Source organism: Brassica oleracea, chromosome C9 (genome assembly GCF_000695525.1).
Source record: "Brassica oleracea var. oleracea cultivar TO1000 chromosome C9, BOL, whole genome shotgun sequence".
Classification (NCBI taxonomy): Eukaryota; Viridiplantae; Streptophyta; class Magnoliopsida; order Brassicales; family Brassicaceae; genus Brassica; species Brassica oleracea.
In genome coordinates, this window is record NC_027756.1 from 28,440,018 (window position 1) to 28,465,247 (window position 25,230).

The 25,230-nt window shown below is 36.1% G+C and overlaps 5 protein-coding genes, 1 long non-coding RNA gene and 1 pseudogene across 9 annotated transcripts; 1 reads left to right on the plus strand and 6 right to left on the minus strand.

Annotated features, from left to right (window-relative positions):
* Positions 1-1,382: 1,382 nt before the first annotated feature.
* Positions 1,383-2,629, minus strand: LOC106314722. Its single transcript, XM_013752553.1, has 2 exons — positions 2,457-2,629; positions 1,383-2,337 (listed from the first exon to the last, which is right to left on the minus strand). Exons 1-2 carry the CDS (start codon positions 2,627-2,629, stop codon positions 1,383-1,385), a joined length of 1,128 nt encoding a protein of 375 aa, XP_013608007.1.
* A 545-nt stretch (positions 2,630-3,174) lies between these two features.
* On the minus strand, positions 3,175-5,253 carry LOC106315468 (short-chain dehydrogenase TIC 32, chloroplastic-like). Its single transcript, XM_013753208.1, has 8 exons — positions 4,976-5,253; positions 4,610-4,841; positions 4,451-4,530; positions 4,198-4,351; positions 4,042-4,120; positions 3,851-3,935; positions 3,551-3,597; positions 3,175-3,477 (listed from the first exon to the last, which is right to left on the minus strand). Exons 1-8 carry the CDS (start codon positions 5,079-5,081, stop codon positions 3,307-3,309), a joined length of 954 nt encoding a protein of 317 aa, XP_013608662.1. The 5' UTR covers positions 5,082-5,253; the 3' UTR covers positions 3,175-3,306.
* A 3,534-nt stretch (positions 5,254-8,787) lies between these two features.
* Positions 8,788-11,644, minus strand: LOC106315464 (annotated as a pseudogene).
* A 363-nt stretch (positions 11,645-12,007) lies between these two features.
* Positions 12,008-14,106, plus strand: LOC106315469. Of its 2 annotated transcripts, XR_001264621.1 has the most exons (8): positions 12,008-12,318; positions 12,450-12,687; positions 12,838-12,915; positions 12,983-13,084; positions 13,180-13,290; positions 13,412-13,495; positions 13,588-13,646; positions 13,975-14,106. It is a non-coding gene; the product is annotated as an uncharacterized LOC106315469 (long non-coding RNA). The 2 variants fall into 2 exon arrangements; XR_001264620.1 differs by having other exon boundaries at positions 12,450-12,616; positions 13,180-13,495.
* A 1,184-nt stretch (positions 14,107-15,290) lies between these two features.
* On the minus strand, positions 15,291-16,510 carry LOC106314723. Its single transcript, XM_013752554.1, has 2 exons — positions 16,338-16,510; positions 15,291-16,218 (listed from the first exon to the last, which is right to left on the minus strand). Exons 1-2 carry the CDS (start codon positions 16,508-16,510, stop codon positions 15,291-15,293), a joined length of 1,101 nt encoding a protein of 366 aa, XP_013608008.1.
* Positions 16,511-18,129: 1,619 nt separating this feature from the next.
* LOC106315467 (short-chain dehydrogenase TIC 32, chloroplastic) lies at positions 18,130-20,217 on the minus strand. Its single transcript, XM_013753207.1, has 8 exons — positions 19,939-20,217; positions 19,562-19,793; positions 19,403-19,482; positions 19,150-19,303; positions 18,994-19,072; positions 18,813-18,897; positions 18,510-18,556; positions 18,130-18,434 (listed from the first exon to the last, which is right to left on the minus strand). Exons 1-8 carry the CDS (start codon positions 20,042-20,044, stop codon positions 18,264-18,266), a joined length of 954 nt encoding a protein of 317 aa, XP_013608661.1. The 5' UTR covers positions 20,045-20,217; the 3' UTR covers positions 18,130-18,263.
* A 488-nt stretch (positions 20,218-20,705) lies between these two features.
* Positions 20,706-25,227, minus strand: LOC106315462 (eukaryotic translation initiation factor 3 subunit A-like). Of its 3 annotated transcripts, none has more exons than XM_013753198.1 (14): positions 25,181-25,227; positions 24,840-24,932; positions 24,291-24,772; positions 24,002-24,217; positions 23,564-23,932; positions 23,452-23,481; positions 23,136-23,363; positions 22,886-23,047; positions 22,545-22,766; positions 22,240-22,446; positions 21,958-22,164; positions 21,801-21,881; positions 21,507-21,708; positions 20,949-21,400 (listed from the first exon to the last, which is right to left on the minus strand). In XM_013753198.1, exons 2-14 carry the CDS (start codon positions 24,883-24,885, stop codon positions 20,949-20,951), a joined length of 2,904 nt encoding a protein of 967 aa, XP_013608652.1. In that variant the 5' UTR covers positions 24,886-24,932; positions 25,181-25,227. The 3 variants fall into 3 exon arrangements, with proteins under 3 accessions (XP_013608651.1, XP_013608652.1, XP_013608653.1); XM_013753199.1 differs by having other exon boundaries at positions 25,174-25,192; XM_013753197.1 differs by lacking the exon at positions 25,181-25,227 and having other exon boundaries at positions 20,706-21,400; positions 24,840-24,885.
* Between the last annotated feature and the right edge of the window lie 3 nt (positions 25,228-25,230).

Sequence of the window (25,230 nt, forward strand, 5' to 3'; positions counted from 1 at the left end):
TATGCATTGACTTCATGAAGTAAAGGCATCACTGGTTTAGACGCAATAATTGGGGATAAGTTTGGTGATGTAGTTGTTGGGAGTTTGCTGCGGTTCTAAATACTATTAAATTATTTGTACGATTGGTATATCAGTTTGAAATTGGCGCATTTGTAGAATATTTATTGGGTAATTAAGATGTTAAACAGGTTTAATAATAAATTAGTAATATTAACACAATATAACACCATAAAATATCAAAACATATTATTATGATAAAATTTGAAAATTATTAATTTAATATAATTAATAAAAATATTCAATTTATTTTTATTTTCGAAAATCATTTTGTTTGGTTTATATATGTATATATATTAATTTCTAAAACATTATAGTGAATATTTTGGTTTAAAGTTTTTATAATATAAATTAGGATATTGTTAGTGAATATAAATTAAAATATATATTTTATATATATTTTTTATTTATAATATCTCAATTTTAATAGTTAAATTCAAATTTTAAATATACTTATAATACTTACATGTAACATACCAACAATCACAAACATTTGTGAAAACCAACTTTTAATTTTAAAATTTTGAAACGGCATAAAGCTTTTATAACATTTTTATGATTACGTAAAATACCAAGAACCGCTACCACCCACACAAATGCAACATTTGCGGGTGGTATCAGTAATACCAATAAATCCTTAAGTTTCAAAAAAAATTATGAAGTACAAAAAAATAAAAACAAAAAAGGTAAATTGTTCCTTACAAAACTAAAACTGATTTATGTCGAAATCCACTATTTACACCAATGACATTTCTTTGCACTAAATAATACTCCATCTGTTTCATATTGAAAGTAGTTATAGAAAAAAAAATTGTTTCAAAATGTAAATAGTTTTTATATTTTAGGTAATTTTTGTATTTATTGGATATAGTATGACTAATCAAATTAAATAGACTTATTTTATGATTGCCTAAATTGTATCTAATCTATATGTTAAATAATATTTTTAAAAATTAATAACTTTATTAATCTTTATGTTTTTAGGTAATATATTATGAACACAGAAGGAATATACTCTATCATGGCAACAAGAAGACAACAACAGCAATAACAATATAAAATCTTAAACTATATTCTTTTGGTTTACTTTCGTAAACATTTTCTAGCCACTATTATTTAGTACTACTTTAATATATGTTATTAACCTAATAATTTAATTTTTATAGTATATTATATAGTTTCATGCCCAAATCCAACATGGAACTAAGACTCGGAACATATCTAAATCTTTTTTTTTGAATAAAAATGTTAAATTCGATTCAAAGAAAAAATGTACTGAGCAACTTTAGCATATTAAAATTGCAAGCAAAAGACCTAATAAAGAATCAAGCTTGTACAGCTTCAATCCAAAGTTGGAAAGCACAATCAAGTCTCCTGTCTTGTGCTCTAATGGACATAATTCTGTTCTTGACCAGTCTGTCAATCATGGCAAAGAGAACTTCAGGAGATTGCGGCCTCTCACCATGCCTGCGACAGTTTCTCTCACGCCAAATCATGTAGATTGTAGCTTGAAAAACGTAACGAACAAGGAAGCTCCTGGTTCGATCCAGGTTTGGTTTCTGTATGAAGAGCACGACATCAATCCACTCTTCTGAGTAACCATTACCCATAAAAACATTCATCAGCTTGTACCATAGTGATGAGGAGTAATCGCAGCCGAAAAATAGATGGTTTCTCGTTTCCAGATGGTGCATACATAGAACACAAGTCCCATCAATCCCAGCGTTCCAGGCGACCATCCTATCTCCCGTAGTGAGCCGATTACGAATAGCTAGCCAAGTACAGAACCTGTGCTTTGGCGTAGCATGAGTGAACCAGATTCCTCTGTGCCAAGAGACCTTTTCTTTTTTAGTTCTGATGTGATTCCAGGTTTCTGCAGTAAGAAACTGATCTTTGTAAATATCTTGTTTCCCTTTCCGAAGGACAACATCCTCCTCTTCAGAACGAGATAAAGACTGGAGCTGGTTCTCAATTTGAATCAGACCCTCAGAACGATGAACTCTTCTTCTACGTTTTGTCCTCGCAGTATGCACCGTATCATGTTGCCGTATTCCCTTATCGATCTGACCCCTTGTTCCCAACATATCCATCAAGCAGCCTAAAGGAGACCACTGGTCGTACCAGAAAGATGTCCCTTTCCTATTATAAACTTCAACTTTACAGAACTCCCGAGCCAGCCCTCGAATTTTCAAAAAAATTCGCCACATCCATGAACCTTTTTGATCATTATCTTTGACAGACCAAATAGACTCATTCTTAAGGAGTGTGGAGTGAATCCATCTGACTCAGAGTGATGATTTGTTAGAGATTAACCTCCAGAAGAGCTTTAGGATGGTAACATTGTTCATATCCTTTAGTGAACGGAGGCCAAGCCCACCTTCTTCTCTAGGGCGACAAACCTCTTCCCAACACAATTTTGCTTTCCGAGGGTTAAGCTCGCTACCTCACCATAGGAAGGCCGAACAGATCTTGTCGATTTCTCGAATACACGCCTTCGGTAGACGAAAAGCTGATAACCAGAAACTGGAGATGCTCCATAGAACTGAGCCAAGAAGCTCAAGTCTACCGGCATAAGATAAGTACCGGTTTTTCCAGGATCCTATTCGCGTTCTTATTGTCTCGATGAGAGGCTGGTAATCAGTAGTATTCATACTTTTGGTGGTTAGTGGTAAGCCCAAGTAGCGCACCGGAAGTTTATCTGTTTTGTAATGAAATTTATTCTCCAGCTCCATCTGGATGTCTTCTGTTACCCCTCCCAGGTATATGGTCGACTTTTCCATACTAATTCTCAGGCCTGAGTATTTTGCAAACTTGTCAAACATGTCAACTATTCCTTCTACAGATCGCACTTTCCCATTTGTGACTACCATAAGGTCATCTGCAAACGTCAGGTGGGTCAGATTTAGACTTTTGCAGCGAGGATGATAGGCAAAATTTTGAGTGCTTGCCGCCTTGTCTAGAAGTTTAGATAGAACATCCTGTTATGACGAACAGGTACAGAGAAAGAGAGCATCCATGTCGAAGTATCCTCTTGCTCTGGAAATAACCAAACAGCTCGCCTTGAACATATCTAAATCTCTTTGTACATGTCCATATCTACCTACTTGAATCAACACATATGTATATAGAAACCAAACTTTTTATTCAAAAAGGGATAATAGTCTTCACATGAACTGAACCAGCATATCCTTTCATAGTCACACATTTAAACCAGATCTGTTTCTTTAAGACTGTACTTTGCAAACGAATCTATGATTCTTCTTCACCAGTTAGAGTCAAACTAAACTCCCACAATTTCTTGGCCAAATCTGTGTCTTTACCCTGAGAATTCGGGCTAGATATGTTGTTGTCCATCAAGTATTCCCCACTCACTCCCTTTGCTTGCGGGTGCAGAGCTGAGTAACATGTAGTTGCGGCTCCCTGAGATAGGTTGAGAATGGTGATGAATTTGGAAGTAAATTACATATGGAGAAATAAAATTAAAAAATCCTACCTGTGGGATACTTTTAAGCACATACTTGCCCACAGCGTTGCCAAGTGCTGCATCAAACACGAGAAAAAGAAAAGAGAAAGTCGTTGTTAGATTCACCACTCCACAGTTCATGACACTAGCGGTTGCTCCTCTAAATTCATTCATTGACAAGCATAATATGGTAAGCAAAGTTCCTCTTATACTAGTTTACACATAAAAATCACCTAGGATATAATTCACAGGGCAGGCTTAGAATAAATTATTACAATCAGATGTGTATCCAGTGCCAAATTTAAGAAGAATGAGCCAAAGAATTTTTACTATTTATGAAGCTGTGGTAGCGCAAAAGATTGGTCATAATGGATCCGGGATGAAGTGAATTGGCAGTGATATTCACACCTTGTTCCTGTTTTAAAAGCAAAACCAACACAGAACCGACAAAACTCAACTCATTTAGCTTTTTCTTTAAAAATTTGGAACTGATAAAAAGACAAAAAACACTACTAGTGTACCTTGAACTGCCTAGCGAGCTCAGTTGCGTGCAATATGTTACAGAGCTTTGACTGACCATACGCTTGCAAAGTGTTGTAACTGCAAATGACACATTGAGAGCGATAAGAGTATGTTATTAGTATGAACAATACTATCCCCTAACTAGTAACAATCACCTTGTTTCGTCGTTTATTTTGTCGAATCGAATCCCTTCCCGGTAAGCATATCGATGACCTTCCGATGAGAGAATGACAATTCTTCCTTCAGTATTGCTTTCATTAGCTGTTTTCTTCATCGTATCAAGAAGAAGGTTCGTCAACAGAAAATGACCTGACACAGAAAATGTTCCCCATCTTATGTTTATACAATAAGACAAAGATGCAAAAATGAAGGATCACAAGTTTTTTTTTGTTTTCTGGCTAAACATACCCAAATGATTGGTTGCAAACTGTAACTCAATGTTGTCGCTTGAGAGCGTGTAGGGACATGCCATGATCCCTGCATTATTACTTCAAGAACAAGAACATAGATTAGCTTAAACTATACACACTAGTTCAAAAGCAAGTAATGATATTATAAAAATTTTACATGAGAAGATTCAATGGAAGGTCCAAGGACTTGAATTCTGATGCAAAACTCCTGACGGAAGCCATTGAGCTAAGATCTAACTTCATAACATCAATCTTAGCTTGAGGTGTGTCCTTAAGTATCTTTTCTCTGACTTGATTACCAGAATCTGTGTTTCTCACAGCCATTACGACATGAACACCACGAAGAGCAAGAACACGTGTAGTCTCTACTCCAATACCACTTGATGCTCCTGTAAACAGTAAAGTTTGATCCTTTCTTTAATTAACTAGATACCCATAAAGACTTAATCGCTGAATCAGTACAAGAGCAGGATCAAATTCAAAATCAAGTACTGAAACGAACACAGATCATAGAGAAGAAGACCTGTGACGATTGCGGTGAGAGCAGTAACGTCGATTCCATGAGTGACTTGTTCAGCTGTGGAGTGAGCTGAGAAGCCAGATGCTCCTTTCCACCAAAAAGGCCACATTTTTTTATTCTTCTTTCTCTTACTGATTTGATCTTCTTTGACGAAATTGAAGAAGTTCACAAACACCCACACCCACACCCACCTACCTCAGTGTCGTCTCGGAAGAGAGCTCTTTGCAGAGATTCTCAGATTAACGCAAGTAGCAGCTTCCTATTACTTTAGATTTTATTGACGTTGAATTTTGTTCCTAGGTTAATGAGATTTAATTATTTACTTGTAAGTTTTCTAAATCCAAAACATAAGTCCTCTAGATATTTTGCTTTCTTAAACCAAAGAAACATAAAGGAAACAAAATCTCTAAGTTTAAAAAATCTTTCGAGTATGATTGGAAGAGATTTTACTTTAACAAAAACTAGATTTTGATCATTTTAATTAAATATGCAAGAATCTATAACTTTTTATTAGAAAAAAGTAATTTTAAAGTTTTTCTATTATAAATTTTGAGTTTCAATCAATGTTTTTAACTTTTTATATCCCATCTAGATCCATGGTGGAACAAATAGATCCAAATATTCTTATATAACCCGTATATATATGGCATATGTTAACATATATATAGTTTGTTAATATTATTAATTTTCTAAATTTATCTAACGTTTTATATAAATGTACATATATAAGAATCAAAATAATATAATTTGTCTATTTAGACTTGTCCTCCATTATTTTTAAATGATTTTTAATTTGTAAAACTAGATATAATTTTAATGATAAAAAATATCTTTGATAATATTTTGCTAGGAAATATAATTTTGTTCTAACAAATTTCCAAAATTTTTATTGATATGTTAAATTAAAGGACTTTATACATATTAATAGATTTTTATTTAATATATTTGCTTACATATTCTGATATTTTTGACATATTTATAATATTAATTTTACGTACTGAAATGTTATTTTCAAATATTTAAAGTTAGTAGAGATTTTGATTATTATTTTAATAAAAATATATATTGTGATTAGTGTTTATCAAAAACTCTAAATTGCAAAACAATAATATTCTCAAAAAATTATTATATAACAAGTTATTGTGGATACGCTTTTAGGAAATTGGTGTAAATAGTTTTTAAGTTATTAAATATTGTGGTATGTTTTGGAAAAGAATTAATAAATGAGAAAAATTATACATGATTTAATTGTTTTTTTTAGTTTTGAAATATTTTCTAAATTAATTGTTTGGGCATTTGTTCTTTCAATTTATTTTTTTCTCCTTTGTTTCAAGAGAGCAGAATGGGCATGCAGACTGTGTGGCCAAATCCGCCTTATGTAACATGAACTCTATTTGGACCTTGGCCTAACCTTTTATGAATTGCATAGTTGTTCAAAAAAAAGGAAACTAAGCAAGCCCATGGTGAAATGGTTTCAAAATTCTCAGTTACTATAATATTATAGAGTAACCCCTAACTATAATATATCAGATTCGCATAAAATCATATTCAAAAACAGAGGAAAGGGATAGGATTCACAAACTTTAGAATTAAAAAAAAAACCGAACCAAGGGCTTGTGTTTACATTAAAGCTGAGCACGAATTGAACATCCGAATTTTTACAAATATTCGTGATCTACTTTGTTTCGTCTGAATAGGTAATTCTTGGATTTGATTTTTTCACACCATCTGGTAAAATGTGTATTTTTAACCCGATATTTGATTTGATTCGTAAGAATAAATAAAATTTTAAATTTTGTTTTTTAGAAAAAAAATTTAGTGGAAACAACAATATTTCATTCTAAAATACAAATTTGTCATCTCTTAAAAATGTAATAACTAAAGAATAAAAAAATTGTAAACCTTGTATAGATAAGAAAGTAATTATATAATATGTCCCGTAATTATATAATATGTCCCCAGGAATTATAAAGAATAATTATACAATATTTTAAATTTTTATAGTAAAAAATAATTATACAGTATACTACTCCCTCTGTTTTATATTAAGTGTTGTTTGATCTTTTAAAATTTATATGATTATAAGTATCATTTTACACTTTCAGTGCATATATCAAATAATTTTTCAGTTTCTATCTTTACTTTTAACTCATTAGTTAACTAGTTAACGAAATCAAGTAAACTAATGTATTAAATAAAGATAAAACAGAAAATTTAATTTTTTTTTTAATTTGTGTGCAAATACCTTAAACAACACTGGTAATAAAATGAATGAAGTATAATATACATATAAATAATTGTAATTAATAGTTTACCAAAAAATTATTTTACCAAAACAATATGCATATATATAATTCTGTATATATAATTCTTTATATGTGCTTATATATACACATATGCTAGATTGGATCAGATATTCATCTTTTAAAATTTTATTATTAACATCTTTAAGTATATAATTCTTTATGATTTGATTCATTTTTAACAGATGTTACATATTAATATTTGCTTTGATCTATAGAGGATATAAGTGCTTGTTGACAAAAAGAAAACAAATACATCAAGAGGCCACGTGGGTTTTGTCTGCATGTGTTCCTTAACGGACCCAATTAGAGACTTAGGTTGAGAAGATAAGGCATTGACTTTGACAAACCCTAAAAGCTGTTTCAAATGATCGAAGATACTACAGTGGGAAATGGCCTAAACAACAACCAAAAAACGTGTCAGAAACATAAAGTTAAGAAGTTAAGTTCTTCAAGGGTCAAATGGCCAAGGGATAAGGACTACAAGTGGCAAAGTAACCTTAGTAAAGTAGGGGTTACTCTAAAAGTAACCATGGTTTAGTTAAATAACTATTATGGCTTAGCTTTATAATCTTTGGGAAGGTGAGAGAGAGGAGAGTCATCAGGAAAGAGAGTGGTCAAACCAGGGGGAGAGGAGAGACTCCATGATTAAACTCTCAAGCTTGTAACCTGTTCTATCATCATTTTCATCAATAAAATTAGTATCTCAGCTTTATATCTGTTTTGATCCGACTTGATACGTGAAACGTATCACATACGTCTCCCACATCCACAATCCCCAAAAAGTTGACACCACACCAAAATTATACTCTTGCAACTTCTTGAATATATGTGTGTGTGAGTTGAGACAGAAGGATCAATATTCGTAAAATTGTAATGAGTTGGAAGTAAATTATATGTGGAGGAAAAAAACTGACCTATGTTGCCACAGCATTACCAGTTGCTGCACCAAACAATAGATAAAAAAATTGTTATTGGATCGACCACTCCACTCCACACAGTTCGTAATACTAGTGGTTGGTCCTCTATTGCATCCATTGTTAGATCATAAACATATATTGACAAGCTTAATATGACAGCTTCATTGAAAACAAATACTACTGTTTATGAAACATTGCAAAACTGGTTTGTCACAAGAACAGAGGTAATATAACTCGTAACAATGTGTGAAACAGAGCTGTAGAGGCCCATTTAAGTCCACTAAACTAGATTAGTTGATTATATAATGCAACATTTTGTTGACGTTGTTTAGGGACAACAATTGCCCCCAATAGTCCATGTCGAAATTGAAATCATGTCTGCATAAGCTGTAAATCATTGTAAGTGTTTGATTCAGTTTCAGGTATCAACAGATTCTTGTTACAATGCATGTGAATGATTGTACGTCCTTGATAATGATAAACGAGTCAAACCGTGTTTCTTGTTGTAGAATGTCTGTATATTTAGTACAAGGATGTGATTTATATGTCTGTATATTTGTTCAAATGTCTTATAAAGTAGAGCCAATGACAATAAACAAGAGACCATATCATATTGATACTTCCATAGATTTATTACAGTGTTATAGTAAACACCATTCTTCAACGAGGATCTAGTTTTGTAAACGTCACATCATTGATAGAACCTGGAATAGACCTGCTCGTGGATTGTGAGGCAAAACCACTCATGCTTGAGAAGCAAAATCCGGGCGCTCGAGGCACAGGTAAAGTGGTTTTGCTTCTAGTGAGCATCAAGATGATTGCTGGCAACATTGGACGATCTACAGGGTTTTCTTGAACGCATAAAAGTGCAATATGAATGCATCTAATAACATCGTCACTCTCATAATTCTCTTCTAATGTCGGATCCACGAGTTCTAATTGTGACCCGTTTCTCCAAAGCCTCCAAACCTAGGACAAATGTTCAAGTAAGTTCATCATATGCTTTGGCCTAATCAAACATGAAAGACTATACGCGCTTACATGTGTGACCAAGTTGCCAGCAGAATCATCAATGTGGTAGAAGCTGCTATTCCTCTTGCCACTTATAATCTCCAAAATCATAACTCCAAAGCTGTACACATCAGATTTCATGGAGAAATGGCCACACCTTGCATATTCTGGAGACATATAACCACTGCAACATAAAGAAACACCTTTTAGCTTACAAGCAACGACCAAGCAGAAATTTTAAAGTCCAAAAAGATAAGTTTTTACTATGTTCCAACGATTCTTTTTGTGTTGGCTTGAGATTGATCAACTCCAAATATCCTCGCCATGCCAAAATCTGCGATTTTCGGGTTCATGTGGGCATCTAATAGAATGTTACTCGCTTTGAGGTCACGGTGTATGATTGTTAGACTTGAATCATGATGAAGATATAGAAGTCCTCGAGCAGTCCCTTGAATAATGCTGTACCGTCTTGTCCAATCAAGTTTGCCTTGCTTTTCAGGATCTGTACGTTGCCAAAATATGAATCATTTAGCTACTAAGGAGTAGTCAGAACTTGTAAGTAATGATAAACCTCACCATACCAAAGAGAAAATAGTCAAGGCTTTTGTTGGGTACAAACTCATAGACGAGTATTTTTTCTTCTCCTTCCAAACAAAACCCAAGAACTCCAACCAGATTCTTGTGCTGAAGCTTTGTCACAAGAACAGCCTCATTCTTGAACTCTTGCGCGCCCTGCCCTGATGATTTCGACAGCCTCTTCACGGCTACTTCAGTTCCACTTGGAAGCCTTCCCTACAGAAGTAAGATGAACTAACTATGATATCTGCTTACTTAAACCATGCTGTGTATCAACTTCATCACAGAGAAAGAACTTATACCCTGTAAACTTCACCAAATCCACCTTGTCCTATCAGGTTACTGTCCGAAAACTTATCAGTTGCAGTTTCGATTGTCTTAAAACAGAACTGCAATGAGCTTGTTCGGGTGATATCATCACCAGGTTCTGATTTTTTTCTCCTGCAAACCGTGAATCTTATAATAAGCACTGCCAAGAAGATAACGATGGTAGGGACAACAACTGCCACAATAGTCCCTGTCAAACTTGTTTTTCCATCTGCATAAGTCACAAATCACTGGCGAATGAGAAGAAGTTTTCCACAACATAAGGTGACTAAATCTCAGCTGTATTTCGTAAAAGCTTCCTCAAGGCATTCAATCTTTGTCTCGAATTCTGTCAACTTCGTTAGAAGAATTATCATGTTTAATCTTCCTTGCTACTGTACCTTATGTTTATTTTCCAAGAGGATGTCTAAATTCCCTCTTGCTTTTGTTGTTCTTGAAGTTGTTTTAATGAAAGTAAGTTGTGTTCCCCCCCCCCCAAAAAAAAAAAAGAGAAGAAATTCACCACAGATTCTTATTACAAATCATATCAAGAAGCTTTACCTTTCCCGGTTGTAGTTGCACCATCGCTAGCAGGAGGAGTCAGAGAAGGTGGTGACGGATGCGGTGGAGGTGGTGGCAATGTGATAGTATCAAAAGCTTCAGAAAAAGAATACATCTCCCAACGGAAATAGCAACTTGGTCGGCTAACCCAACCACCTTGTTTACCGCGACAAGATGACTTATACTCAGCCACACTTTTGTTGAGACAAAACTTACAATCCCTTGAAGAAACATCAGGTGCACACTGCATCATCGTGTACATAGTTTCGAAATTTTTCAACGAAGCAGCCTCAGCTGCATAGTACTTTTGTTCAAATGATGATGATCTATTTGAAGCTGCGGCTGTCGTACGAACCATTAACTCTTCATAGACTCTATCAAACACTGTAAAATCAACATTGATATCTCCGGGATCGCAAATCACGTGAGACGGTTCCATAACGAGTGATCCAGTGAAAGAAACGTTTGAATAACGCACCATACAAAGATCTGGCCATGAATAAGCTTCTGTTTGGTTAGGACACCTCTCTAACAATCTGCCTGATGCGCCTTTGATGCAATCTGAACAAGACTCTGGTTTAGTCTCGGGGATGCACATGCCAGTGATGAAGATCCTGTTGGGAATATGACCGATCGAGGAGTTGAAGAAACCGTTGTGAGATGTGACATTAGAAGCAATAGAAGACAGGATCTGACGACGGTTTGAATGGTACGCACTATTGGGTCTAAAGTAACCATTCAAGCAGATTTGTGCAGAAACAGCATCCAAGCTTGTGAGGAAAGAACAGAAGATTAGTAAACATGAAGTCTTGAGCTTCATCCTCTCAAGATCAGAACCAAAGGCTTTGTGTTTAGATGTTAGAAATTGCAAGGCAAACCGTTTGTGGCTTTGCTATTCAGATAATCCATGGAGAAATGATGAAAAGGGGACAAGACATAGAGACGCCACCGATGAGGATGACAATCAATGCTATTATATCCACCAATAAGCAAATTGATTGTGAAATGTCTGAACATTTCTGTGATGATAAACGTCTACATCAGATTCCTTAGTGGAGTTAACAGACCAAGTTTGGAGTCAATCGCTACAATGGAGTCAAGTCAACAAATAAACTTTTTCTTGAAGAATAATCGAAATTTCAAAATTAAGTAAATATTCATTTTCAAAACATCAAGAACCAAAATTTAATTATTATCTTACAATATTAAAATGAGAATATGGTGAGTGTTTAAACTGTCCACGTCAGCACAAAAAATCTACAAATCCGAGCTTGACAAGTCAGCTGAATTCTATAACATTTCTTCAATTTGACCAGACCGGTTGAGGCTCCAGCAAATGAGGTTACCAAAAAATCTAATTCGCAGCCCAAAATAAACCCGTCAAAGTTATATTTTTCACCTTACCTGGAGACTGGAACTCAGAACAGCCAGATGCGATTCAACTTCTGTGTAATTGAAGCTCTCCACTTCTTTGATTCTTCAGTTCCTCATCAATTCCGTAACGTTCCATGTGAACTCTTCACTTCCTCCAACATCAACATATATTAAGTTACCAGCGTACATTCCTGCACTCCAGTTCCCCACACCCAGTAATGAAAACCAATTGTATCAATGGCAAGCAAAATCACAAAATCAAGCACCATAAGCTATAAGTACTGTGAAAAAACACGTAAGGTTTTTCATTATAACTCCAGTTTTTAAATTTAAATAGTGGAATATTCAACCATTAATCTCATTGTCTATGTTGTCTGCGATAAGAAAATTAGTTGTTGTCTTTTGATTTTAAGAATTATATTTCAGAAAATGGATGGAGCAATCGTTTCTTCAGAACCTCCACACCATGTCGTTATCTTATCTTGCGAGCACCATCAAGAAGAGTTTGAGAGATTTTCAATTCCTCAAAAAGACGGAGATCGTCGCGCCAAAACCGATTGGTTTTCTCTGCAGCTTCATCCCTCTTCTCGGAGGTAAATTGTTTCCAAATTTCACTACAACTCGCTCAAGTCTCCACGTTTCCAAGTTAACTTCGAAATTTCAGGTCATTTTACGAATATATGAAAACTCTGAATATATTGGATAGAGAATGAATCACTTATGTTAATAGTGTTTTTGTAGTTCTATTAATATCTTCTCATAGAAAACAATATGAGACTTATGAAGTGAATAAAGTTGGACATAATTTTACCAGGAAAGGTTTCTCTCCAACCTGACATTTTCAAAAGACAAGATACACTCAAAACACCTTCGCGGCTGAAAATCTCTTAAGGTGAACACTTTTTATAAATAAACGATCCAGAAAATTTTAATATGTTCTCTTATACTTTGGAATATAGGGAAACAAGCCGTCAGTTCTCGACCATTACTATGCCGGCTGGTAAGAAAACTTCTCGGAAGAGGAAATGTCTAAATGATGATGAATTGATAATTCCAAACAAGTAAGATATCTTTTTTGTAACCTTGGATAATATTCATCTACTGAGTTCCTTAATATGTATGTGTGTAATATATATACATTGGTTATAGTGTACAGTTATGAAGGAAATGACAGAAGACATAAGTACATTTGTCACAAAACTGAGAAAGGTTCCTCATACTGACTATTATGAGAGAAGAATCAAACGTTTTTCCGATCAATGGAAATGTATAAAACAGACATGCTTGGATATTCCCACATACATTTCAATAAACTACATATTAGCGTTTTACTTCTTCTCGGTTTCCTTTGTCTTTCATGCAAACCTTTTTGTCTGATTGTCTAATAGAGGAGAGGCAAGAAGTTGTTACTGAAAAGGTTGTGTGCAACAAGCTCAAGTTCATCACCATTGTGAAATGACTTGAACTGTTTGGTGAGTTATTTGCTTTTTTGTTGAGATATGTTAGTATTGTTATAGCTTTGTACAAACCTCATTCTCTTGATGCGTAATATTTTTCATTAAAGATAAAACTCAGCAACGCGTCTAAAATCCTTCGAATGAAGTTGGCGCATCAGTTGTCAAGGTATTCAGATTTTAAACCTAAATATGAATAATAAATTATGTGCTTATGGTTTTGTAGAGTTTGTACCTGCGTTAGAGTCCAGACCTTTTGATTCTTGCATTTCAGAATTTGGGGACAAGAGAGTAGTAGAAATCTAGCTCTTAATATACAGCTTTGGACCTCTCACCGCATCAGCACCAATCTGTTTTGTTTTTTTTTTTTTTTTTTTTTGTCAACGCACCAATCTGTTTTGTATTTTGTGTGCATTCACTTATGTGAAAAAATTCCGTAATTGATTGTTTCAGAATTCTTCCTAAAACCTCTCGATTGTTGCATTGTTTATTTCCAGGTACCTGAAATATTCATTTCCTTCACTGAAGATGGGAAGAACGTTCAAGCTGGTTGATGATCACCTATGTCCTTGGTTTTTGGCATGGCAGGTTCATGGCCGGTTTCATGTAGACGAGCTAGAAATCTACTCTCACTTAAATATCAAAACATATTATTATGATAAAATTTGAAAATTATTAATTTAATATAATTAATAAAAATATTCAATTTATTTTTATTTTCGAAAATCATTTTGTTTGGTTTATATATGTATATATATTAATTTCTAAAACATTATAGTGAATATTTTGGTTTAAAGTTTTTATAATATAAATTAGGATATTGTTAGTGAATATAAATTAAAATATATATTTTATATATATTTTTTATTTATAATATCTCAATTTTAATAGTTAAATTCAAATTTTAAATATACTTATAATACTTACATGTAACATACCAACAATCACAAACATTTGTGAAAACCAACTTTTAATTTTAAAATTTTGAAACGGCATAAAGCTTTTATAACATTTTTATGATTACGTAAAATACCAAGAACCGCTACCACCCACACAAATGCAACATTTGCGGGTGGTATCAGTAATACCAATAAATCCTTAAGTTTCAAAAAAAATTATGAAGTACAAAAAAATAAAAACAAAAAAGGTAAATTGTTCCTTACAAAACTAAAACTGATTTATGTCGAAATCCACTATTTACACCAATGACATTTCTTTGCACTAAATAATACTCCATCTGTTTCATATTGAAAGTAGTTATAGAAAAAAAAATTGTTTCAAAATGTAAATAGTTTTTATATTTTAGGTAATTTTTGTATTTATTGGATATAGTATGACTAATCAAATTAAATAGACTTATTTTATGATTGCCTAAATTGTATCTAATCTATATGTTAAATAATATTTTTAAAAATTAATAACTTTATTAATCTTTATGTTTTTAGGTAATATATTATGAACACAGAAGGAATATACTCTATCATGGCAACAAGAAGACAACAACAGCAATAACAATATAAAATCTTAAACTATATTCTTTTGGTTTACTTTCGTAAACATTTTCCAGCCACTATTATTTAGTACTACTTTAATATATGTTATTAACCTAATATTTTAATTTTTATAGTATATTATATAGTTTCATGCCCAAATCCTACATGGAACTAAGACTTGGAACATATCTAAATCTTTTTTTTTGAATAAAAATGTTAAATTCGATTCAAAGAAAAAATGTACTGAGCAACTTTAGCATATTAAAATTGCAAGCAAAAGACCTAATAAAGAATCAAGCTTGTACAGCTTCAATCCAAAGTTAGAAAGCACAATCAAGTCTCCTGTCTTGTGCTCTAATGGACATAATTCTGTTCTTGACCAGTCTGTCAATCATGGCAAAGAGAACTTCAGGAGATTGCGGCCTCTCACCATGCCTGCGACAGTTTCTCTCACGCCAAATCATGTAGATTGTAGCTTGAAAAACGTAACGAACAAGGAAGCTCCTGGTTCGATCCAGGTTTGGTTTCTGTATGAAGAGCACGACATCAATCCACTCTTCTGAGTAACCATTACCCATAAAAACATTCATCAGCTTGTACCATAGTGATGAGGAGTAATCGCAGCCGAAAAATAGATGGTTTCTCGTTTCCAGATGGTGCATACATAGAACACAAGTCCCATCAATCCCAGCGTTCCAGGCGACCATCCTATCTCCCGTAGTGAGCCGATTACGAATAGCTAGCCAAGTACAGAACCTGTGCTTTGGCGTAGCATGAGTGAACCAGATTCCTCTGTGCCAAGAGACCTTTTCTTTTTTAGTTCTGATGTGATTCCAAGTTTCTGCAGTAAGAAACTGATCTTTGTAAATATCTTGTTTCCCTTTCCGAAGGACAACATCTTCCTCTTCAGAACGAGATAAAGACTGGAGCTGGTTCTCAATTTGAATCAGACCCTCAGAACGATGAACTCTTCTTCTACGTTTTGTCCTCGCAGTATGCACCGTATCATGTTGCCGTATTCCCTTATCGATCTGACCCCTTGTTCCCAACATATCCATCAAGCAGCCTAAAGGAGACCACTGGTCGTACCAGAAGGATGTCCCTTTCCTATTATAAACTTCAACTTTACAGAACTCCCGAGCCAGCCCTCGAATTTTCAAAAAATTTCGCCACATCCATGAACCTTTTTGATCATTATCTTTGACAGGCCAAATAGACTCATTCTTAAGGAGTGTGGAGTGAATCCATCTGACCCAGAGTGATGATTTGTTAGGGATTAACCTCCAGAAGAGCTTTAGGATGGTAACATTGTTCATATCTTTTAGTGAACGGAGACCAAGCCCACCTTCTTCTCTAGGGCGACAAACCTCTTCCCAACACAATTTTGCTTTCCGAGGGTTAAGCTCGCTACCTCACCATAGGAAGGCCGAACAGATCTTGTCGATTTCTCGAATACACGCCTTCGGTAGACGAAAAGCTGATAACCAGAAACTGGAGATGCTCCATAGAACTGAGCCAAGAAGCTCAAGTCTACCGGCATAAGATAAGTACCGGTTTTTCCAGGATCCTATTCGCGTTCTTATTGTCTCGATGAGAGGCTGGTAATCAGTAGTATTCATACTTTTGGTGGTTAGTGGTAAGCCCAAGTAGCGCACCGGAAGTTTATCTGTTTTGTAATGAAATTTATTCTCCAGCTCCATCTGGATGTCTTCTGTTACCCCTCCCAGGTATATGGTCGACTTTTCCGTACTAATTCTCAGGCCTGAGTATTTTGCAAACTTTTCAAACATGTCAATTATTCCTTCTACAGATCGCACTTTCCTATATGTGACTACCATAAGATCATCTGCAAACGTCAGGTGGGTCAGATTTAGACTTTTGCAGCGAGGATGATAGGCAAAATTTTGAGCGCCTGCCGCCTTGTCTAGAAATTTAGATAGAACATCCTGTTATGACGAACAGGTACAGAGAAAGAGAGCATCCATGTCGAAGTATCCTCTTGCTCTGGAAATAACCAAACAGCTCGCCTTGAACATATCTAAATCTCTTTGTACATGTCCATATCTACCTACTTGAATCAACACATATGTATATAGAAACCAAACTTTTTATTCAAAAAGGGATAATAGTCTTCACATGAACTGAACCAGCATATCCTTTCATAGTCACACATTTAAACCAGATCTGTTTCTTTAAAAAAATATAAATTTCAAATTTACGTAAATATTCATTTTCAAAACATCAAAAACTCAATTTTTTTTTTAACTAAATCTTTAAGCATGAGGGCAACGCTAATAAATCATGCCCAAATCCTACATGGAACTAGGACTTGGAGCACATATATGTCTTCACAGCTGAACTTTTTACTCAAATGAAAGGATAATATTTGTCTTCACAGCTGAACCAGCATATCCTTACATAGTCCCACATTTAAACCAGATCTCTTTTCTTTAGGACTGTACTTTGCAAATAAATCTATAATTCTTCTTCACCAGTTAGACTCAAACTAAACTCCCACAGTTTCTTGGCCAAATCTGTGTCTTTACCCTGAGAATTCGGGCTAGATATGTTGTTGTCCATCAAGTATTCCCCACTCACTCCCTTCGCTTGCGGGTGCAACGCTGCGTAACATGTAGTTGCGGCTCCCTGAGATAGGTTGAGAATGGTGATGAATTTGGAAGTAAATTACATATGGAGAAATAAAATAAAATAAAAACCTACCTGTGGGCTACTTTTAAGCACATACTTGCCCACAGCGTTGCCAAGTGCTGCATCAAACACGAGAAAAAAGAAAAGAGAAAGCCGTTGTTAGATTCACCACTCCACAGTTCATGACACTAGCGGTTGGTCCTCTAATGCATTCATTGACAAGCTTAATATGGTAAGCAAAAGGTCATCTTATACTAGTTTATACATAGAACATCACCTAGGATATAATTCACAGGGCAGGCTTAGAATTTTATTATTACAAAAAATATAAATTTCAAATTTACGTAAATATTCATTTTCAAAACATCAAAAACTCAATTTTTTTTTTAACTAAATCTTTAAGCATGAGGGCAACGCTAATAAATCATGCCCAAATCCTACATGGAACTAGGACTTGGAGCACATATATGTCTTCACAGCTGAACTTTTTACTCAAATGAAAGGATAATATTTGTCTTCACAGCTGAACTTTTTATTCAAATGAAAGGATAATATTTGTCTTCACAGCTGAACCAGCATATCCTTACATAGTCCCACATTTAAACCAGATCTCTTTTCTTTAGGACTGTACTTTGCAAATAAATCTATAATTCTTCTTCACCAGTTAGACTCAAACTAAACTCCCACAGTTTCTTGGCCAAATCTGTGTCTTTACCCTGAGAATTCGGGCTAGATATGTTGTTGTCCATCAAGTATTCCCCACTCACTCCCTTCGCTTGCGGGTGCAACGCTGCGTAACATGTAGTTGCGGCTCCCTGAGATAGGTTGAGAATGGTGATGAATTTGGAAGTAAATTACATATGGAGAAATAAAATAAAATAAAAACCTACCTGTGGGCTACTTTTAAGCACATACTTGCCCACAGCGTTGCCAAGTGCTGCATCAAACACGAGAAAAAAGAAAAGAGAAAGCCGTTGTTAGATTCACCACTCCACAGTTCATGACACTAGCGGTTGGTCCTCTAATGCATTCATTGACAAGCTTAATATGGTAAGCAAAAGGTCATCTTATACTAGTTTATACATAGAACATCACCTAGGATATAATTCACAGGGCAGGCTTAGAATTTTATTATTACAATCAGATGTGTATCCAGTGCCAAATTTAAGAAGAATGAGCCAAAGAACTTTTACTATTTATGAAGCTGTGGTAGCGCAAAAGATTGGTCATGATGGATCCGGGATGAAGTGAATTGACAGTGATATTCACACCTTGTTCCTGTTTTTAAAGCAAAACCAACACAGAACCGACAAAACTCAACTCATTTCTTTAAAAAATTTGGAACTGATAAAAAGACAAAAAACACTAGTGTACCTTGAACTGCCTAGCGAGCTCAGTTGCGTGCAATATGTTACAGAGCTTTGACTGACCATACGCTTGCAAAGTGTTGTAACTGCAAATGACACATTGAGAGCGATAAGAGTATGTTATTAGTATGAACAATACTATCCCCTAACTAGTAACAATCACCTTGTTTCGTCGTTTATTTTGTCGAATCGAATCCCTTCCCGGTAAGCATATCGATGACCTTCCGATGAGAGAATGACAATTCTTCCTTCAGTATTGCTTTCATTAGCTGTTTTCTTCATCGTATCAAGAAGAAGGTTCGTCAACAGAAAATGACCTGACACAGAAAATGTTCCCCATCTTATGTTTATACAATAAGACAAAGATGCAAAAATGAAGGATCACAAGTTTTTTTTTGTTTTCTGGCTAAACATACCCAAATGATTGGTTGCAAACTGTAACTCAATGTTGTCGCTTGAGAGCGTGTAGGGACATGCCATGATCCCTGCGTTATTACTTCAAGAACAAGAACATAGATTAGCTTAAACTATACACACTAGTTCAAAAGCAAGTAATGATATTATAAAAATTTTACATGAGAAGATTCAATGGAAGGTCCAAGGACTTGAATTCTGATGCAAAACTCCTGACGGAAGCCATTGAGCTAAGATCTAACTTCATAACATCAATCTTAGCTTGAGGTGTGTCCTTAAGTATCTTTTCTCTGACTTGATTACCAGAATCTGTGTTTCTCACAGCCATTACGACATGAACACCACGAAGAGCAAGAACACGCGTAGTCTCTTCTCCAATACCACTTGATGCTCCTGTAAACAGTAAAGTTCGATCCTTTATTCAGTTAACTAGATACCCATAAAGACTTAATCGCTGAATCAGTTAAAAAGCAGGATCAAATTCAAAACCAAGAACTGAAACGAACACAGATCATAGAGAAGTTGATGAAGAAAGGACCTGTGATGATTGCGGTGAGAGCAGTACCGTCGATTCCATGAGTGACTTGTTCAGCTGTGGAGTGAGCTGAGAAGCCAGATGCTCCTTTCCACCAAAAAGGCCACATTTTTTTATTCTTCTTACTGATTGATTTTCCTTGGCGAAATTGAAAAAGTTCACAAACACACACACACACCTCAGTGTCGTCTCGGAAGAGAGCTCTTTGCAGAGATTCTCAGATCAACGCAAATAGCAGCTTCCTCTATCCTATTGCTTTAGATTTTATTGCCCTAGAATTTTGTTACCAGGTTAATGAGATTTAATTATTTACTTGTAATTTTTCTAAACCCAAAACATATAAGTCCTCTAGATATTTTGCTTTCTTAAACCAAAGAAACATAAAAGAAAAAAAAATCTGTAAGTTTAAAAAATCTTTGGAGTATGATTGGAAGATATTTTACTTTAACAAAAATTAGATTTTGATCATTTTTAATTAAATATGCAAGAATCTATATAAAATGTAATTTTAAATATTGAACATAAATATTTCGGTTCACTTCTATAGAACATTCAGCATCCACATAAACCGGCAAACCGAATTAACCAACCCAAAATAACAACCCGCAGGTATACATACATCTATGCATTCACGTGAACATTTGTTTGGGTTATGTTAAAACCTTTGTTTGGGTTATTAATCCAAACAATCCAACAAAAAAAACAAGAAATAGCATGAAAAGTAGCTTTTCGACGTGTAATCTTACGGCAGAAATATTAAGACACAAAGATGAACGGTAAGCTAACCGAATAAAGAAAGAGAAAAACTCTCTTTGTGTATACTAGAGCAAAAACAAGTCTTTAGAGGTTTTTAAAATCCTCGCAAGAGAAAAACATTGACCATGTTTCATTTAATCCTTAAAGGAACAGAGATTTGGCACAAAAAAAAAAGGGGGCAGGAAGGCTGTGATGTGAAAGATCCAGAGATCACTTTCATTCAATGCAGAATTGGGACCAAAAAAGAAGAAAGCAACTCAACGCTGTGGCCTGGGCCGAGAGCTTCCAAACGGGGACCGGCGTTCTTCACCACTTCGCCAAGCATCACTACCACTTGGGCGATCACTGCTGCTACCACTGGTCCACTTGTCAGACCTCTGAGGCGGTCCACGGCTGGTCCAGCTATCAGATTCTGCAGCTGGTCGTGTGGGCGTTGGAGCTGCTGGACCTGAGGCCTCAGCTGTCTGACGCTTCCACTTAGGAACATATTTACCGGAACCAGATGATGGCGCCACTGCTGGTGGTGCAGCAGCAGGAGCAACTGTAGGCTCTGCAGGGCGAGCAGGTGGTGCATCAGTTCCCTTCAACACCTCTTCACGCCTCCGCTTCTCTTTCTCCTCCAGCTCGAGTTCTCTCTGTCTTTGCTTTTCAGCAATTTCATCCAGCTTGGCTTTGCGTTCAGCTTGTTCCTTCTTGCGTTTCTCAGCTTCTATACAAGAGTTAAACAAGAACAGAAACAAAACAGGAAGGGGGTTATATTAGAAAAACTCAAACATCGATGTAAACTGATGTGAATTTGTGGAAGCATATCTCACCTTCACGCTTGCGAGCTTCCTCTTCTTCCTGCAGCTTTCTTATTCTTTCCTCTTCACATGTCAAATAATACATCTGCTTCCTCTTGATATCCCTTTCTTGCTTCCTTGCTCGAATTATTTGGCTGATGCGCTCCTCTCTCTCTGTCTTTATTCTGTCAAACTCTGCTTGACGACGACTAATCACTTCCTCTTGAAATTTTTCCTGGACACAGTTTTGATTATGAGTACGCTTACACAGAAAATCATATCAAGAGATGAAGATTCAGAGAAACAACTTGACATTTTATAACTGACCTTAAAATCCAACATTCTGGACAATCTGCTCTTCTCCTTCAAGTCACTCTCATGACGCTCTCTACTGAGTTCAACTTCACGCTGATAAAAAGAAGAGTGTTTATGGACCTCATACACTTCAACTCAAAACCGAGTTAAAAGAAATGAAATGTTTTACCTGTTGCTCGCGTTCATAAAACTCTCTTTCCTCTACCAGTCTTCGCTGATATGCAGCTTCAATCACTGGAGCAGCCTCTTCTCTCTTTGCTCGTTCTAAGTAATCCATAGTCTTAGCAAGTTTTTGGAGTTTTTTCTCCATTTCCTGCCTTTCCTTGACCTGCTCAGTCAAGGCCATCTGCATCACATTTTGCTTTGTCACCTTCTCCTACATTTTATTTGAAACAATATTAGTTAAACCCAGGGAGCTATAACATCTTACATATTGTGTTAATAAGCTTACCCCATCTAAAAGTGTCTTCTTCTTCCCCTTTTTCATGCGTTTCTCTGTGTCCTCCAGCAACGCCTGAGCTTCTTCAAGCTCCTTCTGCTCTATCTCCCTCAGAATTCTTTGTTTCCTTCTCTCCTGAAGCTCTGCCGCAAGCCTCTTCTGTTCTGCTTCCTCGGTTAGCTTCTGAAGTTTAAGCCGTTTCTGTTCCTCTTCACGTTCCTTCAAAAGTAAAAATCAAATCAAAGAATGAGTATCAAACGAATGACACAACGTTGATGGAGAAGTATGAAAAGCAGCCTGGAAAGAAAACACACTACCATTTCTAGTTGCTGGCGCTCTTGATCCTCCTTCCTCTTTTCAATGATTGATTTCCGAGCAAGCAGTCTTTTGTGCTCCTTCTCAACAATATCTGCTAGATTTGGTACAATGCCACCTAGCTTTGATGCTTTACTTGGAACAGGATACAGCATAGCTCTTACTTTGTTCAAGGACTCGGCAAAAACAGCCAGGTGATCCTTCAGTCCATCAGACTCAATACCCTAATAGGAAAGCAGATGACTAAACTTAGTATCTACAGTAGGGTCCAAAGTTAATTTATACCACTCAGTGATGGGCATGATATAAGCAGTGTTGAACTAAAGCATCAACAGAGGCTTACCAAATTTCCAAAAATTACAACACCCTTCATGTGATCAACTTTCATGGCAACAAAGTTGTTCTTCACAGCATCAACAGATATCTTCTCTACCACTGAGAACTCGAAGAAGGGTACCAACTGAGACAGACTCTCAATTCTTATAGTCTGATATATCTTAGACACCTGGAAAAATAATCACAACAGACTTTTTTTACATAAACGGGAGAAACCACCGGATAAAAGGGCTGAGATTATGTTGTAATGATTTTACCTGTTGAAGTAGCCTCAGAGTTGCCAGCTTCTCCAAAGAAGGAACATATTGGGAGAGCTGCACTTCGGGTAAAGACGGAGCTGACGACAGCTTCCCACCAGACTTGGATATTTTTTCCAGTAAAGGCTGAATCTTGGAGCCAAGGTCAAGTGGGTGAAACTCATGCTCCAAAACATGGAAGAGATCTTTCACCTCCTGAGACGCACAGCTCAAAACGCCTCTTGAAACCTAATTGTGCAAAAAACATGGAAATCAGATGCCTGCAAGGCGATGATACATATAATAATCAACTGTGATGTGGCTACTAGAGACTCACCAGCTCAGACAGAAGAGCTGACCTTGAAAGCTGTGTAAGAAATATATGGAATTAGAAATAACATATTAGAAACATATATATAACAATAAAGTAAGATCAGATCCTATGTTACCATATCTCTGCCCTCGAATTTAGGTTCAAGATTGAATCCAATGAGGTTGGCCATCCTCAAATTGCGTTCCTTCTCATTTTCAAGTTCCATATGGGAAGCACTCTGAGCCCGATCAAACGGTGGCACAGATAACGCCGCCAAAACAACAGATGATGCTATTAGCTGCAAATCCTTTTGGCTCAAGTTCTTGTTGAAATTTTTCTGCAGACTGAACAGCTTGAACCACGCATACGCATGGTAAAGTTGGCTAGAAGAAATCCAGAAGATCTCGGTCAATTTGGAGTAATAGACCATCAACAAAGATGACTTGGGCGTTTTCTTAACCATGCACATTAGTCCATATATATCTTCAACAGAACGGAAAGCTTCCTGGCAAAACAAAAGATACATCAAGAAAGAGGAGACAGAATAAGGTGCAAGTGGAAACAAAACACACACCTGCCAAAGTCCAAGCTCAGTAGCGACTTTCAACTGATCAAACCTTGTGTCAAGGTAAAGCTGCAAGCTCTCGGGTGCTGATAAGTCAGGCCTGTCCCTTTGGTCTCTGTATTTGTTCAGGTTTGCCAAATGGTTTCTGATAATTTCACAAAGCCTACGGAACTCTGTTGTTCGCTTGTACTGCTTACAGAACTGGAACGCTTTATGTGCAGTCATCTACAAGAAAATAGACCTTAATCAACTAAAGATGAGAGGAAAGTTAAAAAGCTTATCTAAAGCTAATACTAACCGCGTAAAGTGCTTCCAGCTTTGAGTTGTTCCTCAGTATCTCAAGCACTGTTCTGTAAGTCTCCCACAGAAACTTGAACCAGGGAGTGACCAACTCACGGTCGGATCTATCTTTCCCTTTCTCCCCACTGACAATACTCAGCTGCAGATCCTCAGGCTTTCGGTCAGCTTCAAGGTCATCGACATCAAGAGCCTCGTCGAGGGCATCGGCCTGAGAGCGAGCCTGCTCAGCCTTCTCGGTAGAAAGGTGTAGGAAGTGCTTGATCACTTCCTCCAAGGAGCTCACATTCACTTGCTGGCAAACAATACGGTACTGAATCAACCCATCCTTGGCGAAACGACCCCTCTTCAAGTCGACACAGAGATCCAGGTACTTGAACATGATCTTCTCAAGAGGTTTCTGCCACGCTCTGTATCTCTTGGAGGTGATGAGATCGTGAAGTGCCTGGAGGGCATCTTGTTTCTGTCCAACGTTGATCAACTCTGCAAACAAATGTCAATCTCAAACACGCTAAAACCAAATCTATGGGCATGTGATTCGTGAACTTACCATCAGCACGCTTCAGTGCGTTCTCAGGTTTGGCAAAATTCGCCATGTTTCAGACGAACAAGCTTGACACCAAGTCGATACTCTTAAATTTGCCTGAAAAAATCAATAAGGATGAAACTCGATTTGGTTAAAACCTATCCGATACAGAAACCCTAATTTTCTTGCGACAGAAAATCTCGCCCACACCCTAAATTAATCTCTTATAATCAACAAAAACAAGAGATTCGATTAACTGATGAAAATTCAGAGAAAGTGAGTTCGGTGAGATCCGATGGCAATAGCAGAGAGATCCAATCACTCTGTTTTTTTTTTTAGGCAGAGACGAGAAATTTATCACTAACCTGGTCGCCGTGAAACAAGAGTGGTGAGAGAGAAAAAAAAAAAAAAAGGA

Bases quoted from the DNA above. Each gene is read 5' to 3' on its own strand.
- LOC106314722 (XM_013752553.1), bottom strand. From the start codon at position 2,629: ATGCCGGTAGACTTGAGCTTCTTGGCTCAGTTCTATGGAGCATCTCCA. The intron at 2,338-2,456 runs GTTTGTCGCCCT...ACTCTGAGTCAG, and splicing joins CAAAATTGTGTTGGGAAGAG to ATGGATTCACTCCACACTCC.
- LOC106315468 (XM_013753208.1), bottom strand. From the start codon at position 5,081: ATGTGGCCTTTTTGGTGGAAAGGAGCATCTGGCTTCTCAGCTCACTCC. The intron at 3,598-3,850 runs GTAAAAATTCTT...TGTTTGATGCAG, and splicing joins CTACCACAGCTTCATAAATA to CACTTGGCAACGCTGTGGGC. The intron at 3,478-3,550 runs GTAGGATTTTTT...AACCTATCTCAG, and splicing joins TGCTTAAAAGTATCCCACAG to GGAGCCGCAACTACATGTTA.
- LOC106314723 (XM_013752554.1), bottom strand. From the start codon at position 16,510: ATGCCGGTAGACTTGAGCTTCTTGGCTCAGTTCTATGGAGCATCTCCA. The intron at 16,219-16,337 runs GTTTGTCGCCCT...ACTCTGGGTCAG, and splicing joins CAAAATTGTGTTGGGAAGAG to ATGGATTCACTCCACACTCC.
- LOC106315467 (XM_013753207.1), bottom strand. From the start codon at position 20,044: ATGTGGCCTTTTTGGTGGAAAGGAGCATCTGGCTTCTCAGCTCACTCC. The intron at 19,073-19,149 runs GTGATTGTTACT...TGTCATTTGCAG, and splicing joins AAAATAAACGACGAAACAAG to TTACAACACTTTGCAAGCGT. The intron at 18,435-18,509 runs GTAGGTTTTTAT...AACCTATCTCAG, and splicing joins TGCTTAAAAGTAGCCCACAG to GGAGCCGCAACTACATGTTA.
- LOC106315462 (XM_013753197.1), bottom strand. From the start codon at position 24,885: ATGGCGAATTTTGCCAAACCTGAGAACGCACTGAAGCGTGCTGATG. The intron at 24,218-24,290 runs GTTAGTATTAGC...ATTTTCTTGTAG, and splicing joins AGCTGGAAGCACTTTACGCG to ATGACTGCACATAAAGCGTT. The intron at 23,482-23,563 runs GTAACATAGGAT...TTTCTTACACAG, and splicing joins AATTCGAGGGCAGAGATATG to CTTTCAAGGTCAGCTCTTCT.